Raw genomic sequence first — 12564 nt, 5'->3', positions numbered from 1 at the left:
AATATTTGTTTATAGTACATCCTCTAGGAAGCACTTTGCTCATCTCTATGTCCTGTGCTGCCTTGGTCGAAGAATATATTGAGCTTGGTGTTGGGCCAGGTGTGGTGCTATATTGAATGAAATTCCTGAGGATCCCTGGCTTGAACGGTTTGGAGGTTATTGGTGATGAAACTTTCCAGAAAGTGATCATTAGAAGGAAGGTATTGATTATAATAGCAGTAACAATGGGTGTGTGACTGACACGGAGTGCAGAATTGACCTACGTGTTTTACTCACATCTTCTCTAATTAAATTTTGTAAAAGCCCTGTGAGTCAGGCACCATCACCCTGATTTTATGAATGAGAAAACCAAGGCTTGGAGAGTTTAAGTAGTTTTCCCAAGGTCACCCCATTAACAAATACCAGAACCCAGCCAGGCCTGACAGACAGCTCTGCTGTGTTTGTATCACCAACTGCCTCAGGAAGCCACTGATAAGAGAATATTGCTTTGAAGACAAGAGCTTCCTTACTTGGGGACTGTGAGCCATTTTCAAAAATCCAGAGAATATGCCATCGTTTTTAAAAAAGTCTCCTCTCTAAATTGGGGGCCCTGTTCACACAGCACAGTCCCAGCCCCCAAGTTTGTCTTGATAGAGCTCATCCCCTAATAGGGAGCAGTGCCTGCTCCAATATAAGTATTTTTGCCGATCTTTGTGGTTTTGATCAGTCACTGGAGGAGCACCTTTCCTCAGCCCTCACGCTCTGCCCAGCCTCCTCCTACGGAATGATGGCCGCAGTACTGTGCTGGGGGGCTGAAGCTTGATAAGCGGAGGCCAGCCTATCTCTAAATGGAACCCTTACCTCTCACCCCAGAAGGAGAAAATCAAGCTCCAAGACTTCCGGCCTGATCAGCCTCTCTCTTCCCCGAGCCTTCCCAGAGGATAAAAATAGCCGTCTCCCAGGGCCTCACTGCGGTACAGCAACTGCGCCTGGGAGCTGCCTGGTCCAGGAGCAGCTGCTCCCCTGGCCATAGGCCGCTGGGAGGCCTAGGGTCAGGCCCGGGACTTGCGCATGGGGGTGAGGTAGCCCAGGACAGGCAAGGATACTTGGAAGCCTCACGGAGAGACGGGGCACCTGGAGCATATTTGACCCCGATAGTGGGTGGATCATTTAAATACATCAAGATCCTCGTAAGGCCTCGCTGGGATGCCTCTAAAAAAAGACTATGTATCCGTGATTCTTGACCTCTTTGGGAGATACAGACTCCCTACAACAAGTGATGAGATGTGCATACCACTTCTCTGTGTGCACAGGAATACATACAGCACACAGAGACACATGTACCAGCACAAGCACACACTCAGACACAGACACACATTTGCACACAATGTTACATTCTTGGGAGGGGGGCTGTCAAAGCTTGGCGCGGACTACGGGTTTACGACCCCAGATGCAGTTCGATAGTAAGAACGCAGAACAACTATAAAAAATAAAAATTTGTAACGTTTAACAATAGGTTAGTGAAGTTTGCTAAGCTCTTTTTGAAGAACTTAAATGTATAAAGTTTACATGTATGAGAACAAACACAGAAATGTTAATGTTGACTACCGATGGTGGGATACAAGGTGATTTCTATTTTTCTCCACTTTTTTCACTGAGCAAAAACGCAAGTTTCTCTTTTGCAACCATAGTGGCCGCCTCCAGGTATTTCCTTGGGTTGGGGGAGCCCACTCAGCTGCAGGCGCGGCCTGGGCCTGCCTGCCCGCACTCCCCACAGCGGTAAGAGTGTTACAGACAACAGACAAGCAAACATCAGGCTGGTGACAACGTGGGGGCGGGGGCAGACTCCTTTAGAGAGAGATCTGCGATCCCTTCTCCGACAACTGCACTTTAAAATCAAAGCGCTCCGCGCCAAGCCCGGCCTGCACCGAGCGAGCGATGCATGCGCGCACGCTCTCGGGATGGCGGCGACGCGCACGGGCGCGCCCCCGCGACCAGCCCCCTGTAGTGGACGATGCCGCCGAGAAGACGGCGGCGGCGGCGGCGCGCTCCGGCGGTCTAAAGCGGCGGCCGGCTGCCACGGGCCGGCGGCGCGATGAGCTGGGCGGCCGCCCCCGGCTCGGAGCTGTGAGGGGCTCGGGGCCGGGGGTGGGCGGCGGCGGCGCAGCGGCGGGCGGCCAACGGTCTCTCCTGGCGGCGGCGGCGGTGGCCATGCACAGGACGGCGCGGCCGCGGCCGCCGCGCCGGGGCCGCCTCCCGGGGGCCCGCGGCCTGAGGGCCCCGCCGCCGCCGCTGCTGCTCCTGCTTACTCTTGTGCCGATGCTGCCTGCGCCCGGCGCCGCCGCCGCTCCCGCCCCGCGGCCCCCGGTGCTGCTGCCCGCGGCCGCGGGGCCCAGCGTGAGCCTCTACCTGAGCGAGGACGAGGTGCGCCGGCTCATCGGTGAGTGGGGCCGCCTGCGCTGGGGCGGGCAGGTCGGGCCCGTCCCCGGCTGCTTCCGGCCGTCGACGGCCCAGTCCGCGCGCATTGATCCGTGGGTCGGTCCTCTCCTAGTTCCCTGGTTATCCCCATCCCGTTCCTGCACCCGGGGTGCCTCGGGGCCCCGGCCTCTGCCTGAGGAGCTGGGTGGGAGGTGTGGTCCCTTCGTAGCCCCCGCCCCTGGTCAGCCTTATGCTTCTCGCCTACACCCTCGCTCCTCCGCCACGGAAAGACCTGGAGACCCCTCGGCCACCGCGAAAGACCCGGGATCCACCGCATTCCATCCTTCACGTAGCCTCCTCAGCCCTTCACCAGCCTTTCTAGAGTCAAGCGCTCTTCCAACTTTTCTTCCCTGCCGCACCAAGTTTCTTTGACCCTTCTTTTGCGTGTCACTTTAGGGCTCTGGATTTTGGATACCTTGAAATCCACGTTTTATGTTAACTAAATCTGTAAACCCTTAGCGGTGGTTTAGGTGTCCCAGGAGAGGCTACACTGCTGACTGAGCTCATACTCTTTGGTTATCATGCTTTAAAAAAAAATGAGACAGATGTTATAAGGACATTTCATTACATGTTCGTGGCTGTCTCCAAATCTTGGTATTGATAAGCTTGCTTTTAAATAGTGAATGAATCTCCAGGTAGCCCACACCTTTTAGCTTCTTCGGTACCTTTTTGGTTCTTGTCTGTGATGTGTTGGAGTGTGAACTGACCCTGTATTTCTGGGCCACTGTTCTACTTTGAATGCCTTGAAGGGAAACGAGAACTTGGCTTTGGGTCAGTTGGTTCTGTTCTACTTAATTAACTTTGTCATTTGGGAATGAATTTAAAACATAATGGTTTTCTCGTGTTGGGACTTTGCGGATTCTGGAAATGATCCCTTAGAGGAAGGTGTGATAGAAATGGTCCAAATGGGAAGTCTTTGGTAGTTGCACGTACCTAGACATTTACTTCTTTTGTGTATCATGGCAGTGCCTTTATGTCATCTCAGGTTTGTGGTGCATCTGAGTGAGTTGAAAAAAATTAATCTCTTAAGCATCAATTATTGGTCAGTGTTATTTTTTGTAAGTTAAAGACTTCCTTGAGGTGTTTTGAGGACTTGCTTTTAGCGGACTGTTTAGACACTGTTACATGCATGGGTTTGCAGTCTTGGACCAAAGAAAAATGCTGTGTTTTTATACTGTCTTGCATTCTTGACCCTCTTTTTCTTCTAGCTGAATCAGTTGAACCTAGATTAGCTGAACTAAAACTGCAAATTGGGTTAGTACTTGGATCATTAAACTAAGGTTTAGGAAAAATAATGAATGCTTATAGATGGACTCATCACATTAATTTTTAAAATTTTAATGTATTATGCATGGTTTTGTAAAATTTATTTTGCTGTTGTTAAAAGCATGTATATAATTCGTGACTTTGTTTACATGTAAGAAACCAGTCTGGTTGGGGGTAGGGGACAGGAGACAACCAGAGGCTGACATTGACTGAGTGCCTATCATATACCTGCCCCTACTTGTGTTATACACATCATTTCCTCTACTTCTCTTGTGACCCGATTAGGTAGGTATCATTATTTCCATTTTAGAGATGAGTAAAGTAAGGCTTTAAATAACTTGTTCAAGGTCACACACTTTTATATAATCTTTAAAAAAAGTCAAATGTAGTGTTGACATAGGCCACAAAGTTTTATGAAATTAAATGAAGATATAGTTTATACACTAGAAGTTTGATTATGGCATGGTGGAAAATAATGGTTGTTAATACTTGAAGTGATGTATTTGTTACCTGTTGATGAGCAGGAATGGGCTATTGGGAGCAGAGACGGGGAGGATGCCTTGCTGATCAGCCTGGTCCACCTTTGAGGCAAGAGGGACCTCCGGCAGTATTTTCTCCAATGCAGAGAGAGTTGACATGTTATAGTGGGTCTCTTGATTATCCATCCTGCCAGATCCAGGTCCTCTCCTTCCATTCCCTTCCCGTGTCCCTTATACATTCTACCTTTAAAGTGTTCCTTGGAGCCCTGGCTGGCATAGCTCAGTGGATTGAGTGTGAGCTGGGAACCAAAGTGTCGCAGGTTCGATTCCCAGTCAGGGTACATGCCTGAGTTGCAGGCCATGGCCCCCAGCAACCGCACATTGATGTTTCTCTCTCTCTCTATCTCCCTCCCTTCCCTCTCTAAAAAATAAATAAATAAAATCTTAAAAAAAAAAAAGTGTTCCTTGGCTGCACCAGGTGCAGAAGAGCAAGTGGGTAGGACAGGTGTATACCAGGCCTCCTGAGTTCTTAGAATGCAGTTTCCCACAAAAACTCCTAAAGGTATTTAAGACTACTTGAAATACTTCTTTGTACAATATTTTTATGTCCTTATGAGTAAAATGCCTTCTGAAAGCAGACTTGGGAAACTAACCATCACTTTATAGTATTTCTAAGACAATGAGTTTGGAATACTAAGTAAGACACATAAATAAAGTTGATAGTGGCAACTTTATAAATCGAACAAATCGCCCTTGAAATGAGAATAAATTGTTATAATCAATTAATACATACACATAATTTATAAAATATCAAATAGTGCTAAAAGGCTCAAAATGAAAAACAGCAGTCTCCTGCCTTTGGCCTTTTAATCCTCCAGGCTCTACTTTCTAGGAGAAGTTACTGTCTTAAACTAGTTCTGCTTATTTTTCCTGGTTTTTACTTCCATACTTCTAAATCAGTGTGTAGTGAGCATTTGACTTCCTAGTGTCATAACTGAGTACTTGCCCTCTTCTGTTCCCCAGGCCCCCCAGTAATGTTATATAACAATTTTTGGTAGAACCAGCAGTCAGTATTTACATTCTTGTGTGTACATTTATTGCTCACTTCTGAACTAAATAGTGACCCATGATTTTTTTTTTCCCCTGACCATTTTTGTTTTTCCTGGAGCAAATAATTAATTGCCTTTTAAACTTTTTGGTTAGTTTTTTTAATGTAGGCTACATTCTTTTAACTACTTCAAGAAATCTGTTAAATGCCTTTTGATTTTTTTTCCAGGTAACACATCAAATCATCTGTCAGCCCCACTTAGTTTCCCCTTAGAGACTGGCCCTCCAGAGTCTTCCATTCTCTTACTCCATTCTGGACTGCAGGGTTGTTTTTCTTGCAACTTCTGGTCCCTTTTTTGTCTTGGAGCCTGTGTTTTCTAGACCTCCTGTCTTCCTGTTTCTGGTTGTGCTTTGTTTTGTTGAAGAGTATCTCTCTTTCAAAAGGGGCACATGGGAGGCAAATTATCCGAGGCCTTGCATGTCTGAGGAGTCTATCTGGTCTTCCTGCTTTATAGATGGTTTGGTGAATTTAGAATATTAGGTTGAAAATAAATTTTTCCCCCACAATTTTGATGGCATTTTCATGCTTTTTCTGGCCTTAAGGGTTTCTGATGAAAATCCAAAGCCATTCTGATTTCTTTTTTTTTTTCTTTTTTGAAGTCTTTTTCTCTAATGTTCTGAAGTTTTATAAGCTCTTGTGTGGGTCCTTCCTTCAGTCTGTCCATTGTCCATCTTGTCTTAGCCATTTTAATCTAGAGAACCGTGTTCTTCAGTTTCTAAAAATGTCCATTACTCTTTTTATACTTTCCTACTCTTTGTTTTTTGTTCTTTCTTTCTGAGATATCTACTGGTTTGGTTATCGAATCTCCAGATTTTCTTACTATGTTGATTCTTATTTATATCTTTGTATTGAAAGTGGAAAGAAGGTGAGCATTTCTTAATTCCATCTTCCAGGCTTTTATTTTTAAATTTCAATGATGTTTTTAAATTTTAAAAGCTGCTATTTTTGTTGTCTGTGTCCATTTCCATTTCATTCTTATTTTATAGATGTATTATCTCCCCTTATCTTTGAGGTGTGTGTACATGTTGTTTTTTAACTATTGTATATATTTAGTATGTTTTTAATATTCTGCTTCCTCCAGTGTGCCTGTTAATTTCAGGGTATGTTCTATGTTTGTTTATATCACAAATGTCTGGTGATCCCTGGCTACCTATAATTAAGAGCAAGATGCTGAAAGTTGATTAAGGGAGAGAAAATGTGTGTGTGCTGGTGGTCTAATGTGACTGCCCTGGGGTGGGGGTGCAGGTGGACTTTTCGCCGGGAGTCTACCCCCCACCTCAACACTTTCACATCTTCTTTGGGACTAGTCAGTGTCTACAGAGAAGACTCCTGCAATTTTCAGCCTCTGGTAGGTTTGTGATATACCAGTGGCCTGGGTTTGGGTTAGATTCTGACTTCTGCGTATAGTGCTCCTGCCAATGTGGTTCAGTTTCTTTAGACACAACTTTGGGTCTCCTGCTGGACCTGAGGAACCAACTGCTTTGAATACCTCCATCAGAAGCTCCCCCTTCATCAGGCCTGAGCCCAGGTTCACCTTTGGGGGCTTTTGGAGGCTCCATTGCTGAGCCACTCAGGAGTCCTGAGGGGCAGTGACCACTCCTTCAACTGCTATCCAGCTTGCAAAAGTTGTTGAAATGTATAATGTGTTGTTGTCTTCTCTTCCTTTCTGTTTGTCTGTGTGGTTTCATGTCTTTGTGATTTCATTGTTATCATTTTTGGAGAGTTTGGGGAAGAAATGGGGATAAAGGCTAGTGGTCATTCCACAATGTATAAATGACAGGTAGGATTGGGCTCTGACTGTTGGAAGAGCTGGTGCCATGTTGTAGCAGTTTTGTGTGTTTTTTTATAATAACTGTATTAAGAAGACTAGTGGTGGTTGAAGTAGCAGTCTACACCTTTTTAGAATGCTGCTAATGCGTGGATCCTTTTTTTGTGTCAGTTCCATAGGTAATTTCCACGTTAGGTATGGCTATTATCTCCATTTTGCAGATGAGGAGACAGACTTGGAGGAGGTGTAGGTAACCAGTTCAGTTCCTTGGTAGCTGTCATGCAGCGCTGATGGAAGTCCATTTTGTACGAAGACACCAAAGCCTCAGGATCTTTTCGTCATATGTGGCATCCCTGTGTCCCCAGGCCTTGCTTCATTGCTCTCATTTACTCTTCTTAACAAGCTGCATCGCAGGCATCCATTTTCTCATGTTACTGATAAGGACTCTGAGTCTGGACCCTTTGTGCACTGAGGAGAGTGTCAGGTCTTGACTCCATCCTGCTGGTGTCCGGAATCCACACTGCCTCTGTCAGTTCTGGAGGTGTGATTAACCAGAGTACTTGAGGAATATAATCTGCAAACCTGCTGCCACATGTGCTTGCTTGTGGTCTGGATCATTATCTGCATTCTCCCATTGTCTAATTGCGCTTCCTGAAGTCCAGAGCTTATGAAAGTGATATGTGGCTGGGGCAGTGCTAGGGGTTTGGGAGTAACATGCTGGTGAGTGGGGTTGTGGCATAATCTGGTCATGGCAGCAGTGTTTCGGTGGTGATAGGGAACCTATAGGGATCAGCGGGACTTCTAAGAATAGGCGCTGCCTCCCACCAATGAGAAATTTGCTTTGGACAACTTGTTTCTGTGTTAAAATAAATATCTCCTGGAAGAGCTAAGCATTGTTCACATCTTACTTAAAATCAGGCCAATACTGAGATCATTGTTCCCCCAATCCAGTAAAAAATTTTGAAGCCCATATCATGGTAGAAAATGGTGATTCAAAATTATTGAACTTTTCTTGAGGAACTTAGAATTTTGTAGGCAAGACTGTTTATATCTGTAAGAGTTACATTATTGATTTGAGATAAGTTACTGTAGAAGTGGTGACTTTTGACAGTAGAAGAGAGGAAGGGAGAGAGGCTTAGAGAGTTTTAGGAAAGGTATTCCAGGAAAGGAGACATTTGAGTCTCATCTTGAAAGATGAGTTTGATAGGAAGAAAAAAGAAACATTTCTTGCCAGACAAAGAAAATAGTGTGGTCAAAGCCACAGTCCTGTGGAAGCAGATGTGTGTGAAATTAAGGGGTGGGAGAAATCTAAGATGGCTAAGATGAGAAAAATTGGCAAAGTCAGGGAGTGGTAGAGTAGAAAGCTGGGAAGTAGTTTGAGATTGGATTAGAACTTTAAATTTTATCTTATAAGTAATGAGGAGCTATTGAAGAGTTTAGGAAAGGCGGGTACCCAGTCAGGACTGAGTTATAGGAAAGATACCTTTGGTCCCACGGATAATGATGGCTTGTAGACCGAAAAGCTGGGATCTGGGAAGTGGGACAAAGTCAGCCTTGTGATAAGAGGGATCAGCTAGGGCAGTTGAAGGGGTAGGATGGATTTGTGAGGAATTTATAGGGAGTTTGCAGGAGACTTGGTGGAGACCTGAGCATTAGAGAAGAGGGAGGAGTCACAGAGGAGTCCAGGGTTTCAGATTTGGGCAGCTGAATCGAAGGACTCTTTTTCCTTTTGGGAAGTGGTTGAGGGCAGAAAAATGAGATAAGCTGTGTGTTGCTCTTCTCCCAACATCTTTCTTTCCTCTTCAGCCTCAGACCAAGTGCTTGGTGCAGGAGGGCAGTGAGGGCATCCTCTCTGCGGAAGTGTCTGGCACAACCACCACTGCTGAAACCCTGAGGAGGTGGGGTGCTGGGGGAGGTGGGTTAGCACCCTGCAGCAGACTCTTCACCCTGGGCGTTTGGGGTGGGGTTGGTGGCACCAGCACGGCATCAGTTTGAATCCATGTGTTCTTCATTGGGAGAGCAAGGCTGAGTGAGACATTGTGCAATTGTGGGTTTTGAGTTATTTTTTCCTTCTTCATGCTACACATGTGGTAGAACTCTGTCCAATTATAGCTAAACCTGTCCCCTATGAGTCACATCCTGAGTTGACTAGTCAGTTCTGAAGGTGCTGCCTAAAATACTGTTTGGATTTTAAGGGATGCTTTAGAAACAAAATATGCAGGTATTTTTTGAACACTGTGAAAGGAGAAGCCCCACAGCATTACTTTTGGAGTTTTAATGCAGCTGTGCCAGTGTTCTGAAAAAAACTTGCCAGTTATACAAACTAAAACCAAACGAAAAAAGAACCTGGACATGAAACAGAGCCATTAGTTACTATGAAATTATATCACACTTGAAAGTATGCTTTTTTTTTGGTGTTATCCTTGTCCATATAAATCAAGTACTATATTTCTAATCAAAATGTTTTTAAACAGCTTTCATTTATGTAGGGCCTCTTAAAATGTGATGAGCCAAAAAAAAAAAAAGCCTGCGTATTGCTGAGTTACAGAATAAATGCTTACTGAAGGATTCTTTTTACTGTGCCTAGCAAGTGACAGTGCTGAGTGGTAGAGTATTTCTAAAAGCAGTTTCATAGGTCCCATTCTTATTTGTAAGATAAATATGTTATGTCTTGTTCATAAATAAATAGCTCTTCTATAAATATGTGTGTTTTCATATACCTCTTGCTAGGTGGCAATACTTCACATGTGTTCTCTTTTATTTTATCAACCATGGGAAGTAAGTGGCTTTGACTTTTTTTTTTTTACAGATAAAGCTGAGCCTGTGGGAAATTACAGAATGTGCTGGAGGTCACAGAGATGTCTGGGGCTCTGTGACTCCACAGTACATGCTTTCTCTGCTGTGCTGCCTCTGCAGGTTAGCAGCCTACTTGGTCTTTATCTCACCAGAATCATGGGAGGGGTGTAAACAAAATACAGGTTCCCAGACCTACTCTGAGCGATTTGTTTAGGAAACCTGAGATGGGCCACAGCTGATGAACCTTTTGAATGCCACGTTCCATTGCCTGTAAGTTGTGTAGTCCTTCTACATTTGAACACCGGTGAAATTGGAAGCATTTTGCACTGCGCGGGGAGCCATCAGTTAATCAGCAGTTTGTTTTTCATTCTTAGTAGCACAAAAAACAATGGTGCACTTTAGATTAAATGAAATATGGTATTATAAACAGATATTGTTGTAAAGAAAACTTAAACCACATAATTTTCCACCTTTTCTTTCTTCTGTTCTTTTTTTTTTTTGGTGCCTATCACAACTTTCATAGTAGTAAAATTCACTGGTGGTATTTAATTATTATTTGCTGTGGTAGTGGCTGTGTACTAATGTCCTTGCAGGGAATCCAGATGATTGTACTGAGGTATTACCATGAGGTGTAGGAGCAAAAGCAGTTCAGTCTCAGCTAGTAAATTGGTGGCAGGAGAAATGTCAGTGGGTCTCGATCTTTTTTGTGAAAGCCGTAGGGCCTTTGGCTAGACAGAGGCATGGATACCTACACATACTAAGTTTTGTATAGTGTGGCAGGGATTCTTGGACTTTGAGGGACTTGCAGGGACCCCTGATGAAAGCTTAACGGGGGCATCTGAGTCCCACAAAAGCTGGTTCTGGAAGTGGGCATCTGTTCTGTTGTATTCTGTATTTCATCCTGGGATTTTCTGACCTACAGAATTTTATGTAATTTGCATACATTAAGGTTCATTTTATTCTACGAGTTTTGACAAATGCACAGTGCCATGTATCTACCAGAGTATCACGCAGAATACTTTTACCACCCTAAAAAATTCCCTCAGGAGTGGGCATTTGTATTTATAAATATCCCCTTATATTTTAAGTAAGTTTGCTTTTTTAAAAGTGTATTCATTATGGAAAATTCTAAACATTCAAAAGCAGACAGTAGTTTACTGAACCTCTATGGTCCCCATCCTCCAGTCAGCGGTTAATAACTCATGGTCAGTTTTGTTTTGTCTGTACCGCTCCACTCCCCGGTCCACTCCCTTGTCCTCGCTTCCCCTATCCTTGACTTCGATTGTTTTGAAACAAACCCGGACATAAAATTTTGTAAAACTTTTTATTATGTATCTCTAAAAAACAGGGACTCTTTAAAAATTTATAATAACCATTATCATGCCTAAGAAATGAATAATAATTAGTAAATATCAGATATGTAGGCTACTCCGATCTTCCTGAGTTACAAATGACTGTTGATATTGAGACACTCGCCTGCCACGGGTTCCTCTCTCCACCCTGCCCCCACCTGTGTGTACACTGTATGGTTCTCTGGTGCCAAGCTCCTTCTCATCCTAGGGTCTGCGTTAGGTGAGTGCTCTGCCTCACGTATTCTTCCCAGATCTTTACATGGCTGGAGCCTTCTGGATCTCCACTTAAAGTGCCACTTTCTCAGAGAGCCTTGCCTTTCTAGGATTGTGCCACTCTGTTCTGTCACCTTGTTTTCTTTTAAGCACTTGATACTTTTGTCGTTTCTACACCCCCACCCCCAGCCCCATCCCATAGGAAAGTTTCTTCGCCTTGAGTAGAGGCCTTTTTTATTGTTCCACTCTATGTCCCTAGCACCTAAGACAGTGCCTAGTATGTAGTAGATGGTCAGTAAAAGTTCAGTGATTGAATAAGTGAATGAATCTTACTTTCTTTTTGGATTCAGTATCTTGTACCTCACTGGGGTCACCATTCTCTTGGTCATTTCTCATTGTCTGCTAAATTATTATCCAAAAGGGGAATTGGACTGAACTTACACTTAGGAATAGAAGCTTAAGTAAATTAGTTTTGAATAGCTTATTTTCTTTGAAGTTGCCTAATTTTCCCAAGTTTTTGTCTCTTGTACCCCCCTCCCTGTGTAAGGTGCCCCCCCCCCTTGAATTCCATAGCTCTCTATGCCCTCTACAAACAAACTTGTGTCCCGGTACCCATCACATTCTACCTTTCCTCTACTTCACTGAGGCCAACCCATATCCTGCTACATAGCAGTTTCCCAGGAGACTCTTAGTACACACTACAGTTAAAGGATGTGAAGGATTCAAGAGAGATTCTGGCCTTTTCTAATCAATAAAAGCTGGGAAATATAATTTCTAAAATCTTTTCATCAGAAATGCCTAACCTGCTGTTAATTTTATCCAGTGTGTTTTTTCATGTCAAACATCTCATAAGTTTGATCTGGATCTTTTTATGCCTTCCTTGTCTCTACCTAACTTTTTTTTCTTTCTTTTTTTAAATCCTCACCTGAGAATATGCCATTGATTTAGGGAGAAAGAAACATCAATGTGAGGAAGATAAACATTGATGTGAGAGAGAAACATCTATCAGTTGCCTCCTGTACACACCCTGACCAGGGATGGAACCCTTACCCTAAGTATGTGCCTTGACCAGGGATCAAAACCAGCAACCTTTTGGTCTATGGGACAATGCTCCAACCAACTGAG

At 44.1% G+C, this 12564-nt stretch overlaps 1 protein-coding gene across 2 annotated transcripts in view; it reads left to right on the top strand.

Moving 5' to 3' along the window:
• Window positions 1-1902: 1902 nt before the first annotated feature.
• Window positions 1903-12564, top strand: part of RYK (receptor like tyrosine kinase) — a 91932-nt gene continuing 81270 nt past the window's right edge. For both annotated transcript variants that reach the window (XM_028518328.2, XM_036030673.1), the window contains exon 1: window positions 1903-2419. In XM_028518328.2, coding sequence (XP_028374129.2) covers window positions 1918-2419 — 502 coding nt within the window. In that variant the 5' untranslated portion in view covers window positions 1903-1917. The remainder of the gene's footprint in view (window positions 2420-12564) is intronic.

The sequence above is a fragment of the Phyllostomus discolor genome, chromosome 7, assembly GCF_004126475.2.
Source record: "Phyllostomus discolor isolate MPI-MPIP mPhyDis1 chromosome 7, mPhyDis1.pri.v3, whole genome shotgun sequence".
NCBI classification, from domain to species: domain Eukaryota; kingdom Metazoa; phylum Chordata; class Mammalia; order Chiroptera; family Phyllostomidae; genus Phyllostomus; species Phyllostomus discolor.
Note: the sequence above shows the minus strand (reverse complement) of the source record. Positions and strands in the feature narration are given on the sequence as shown.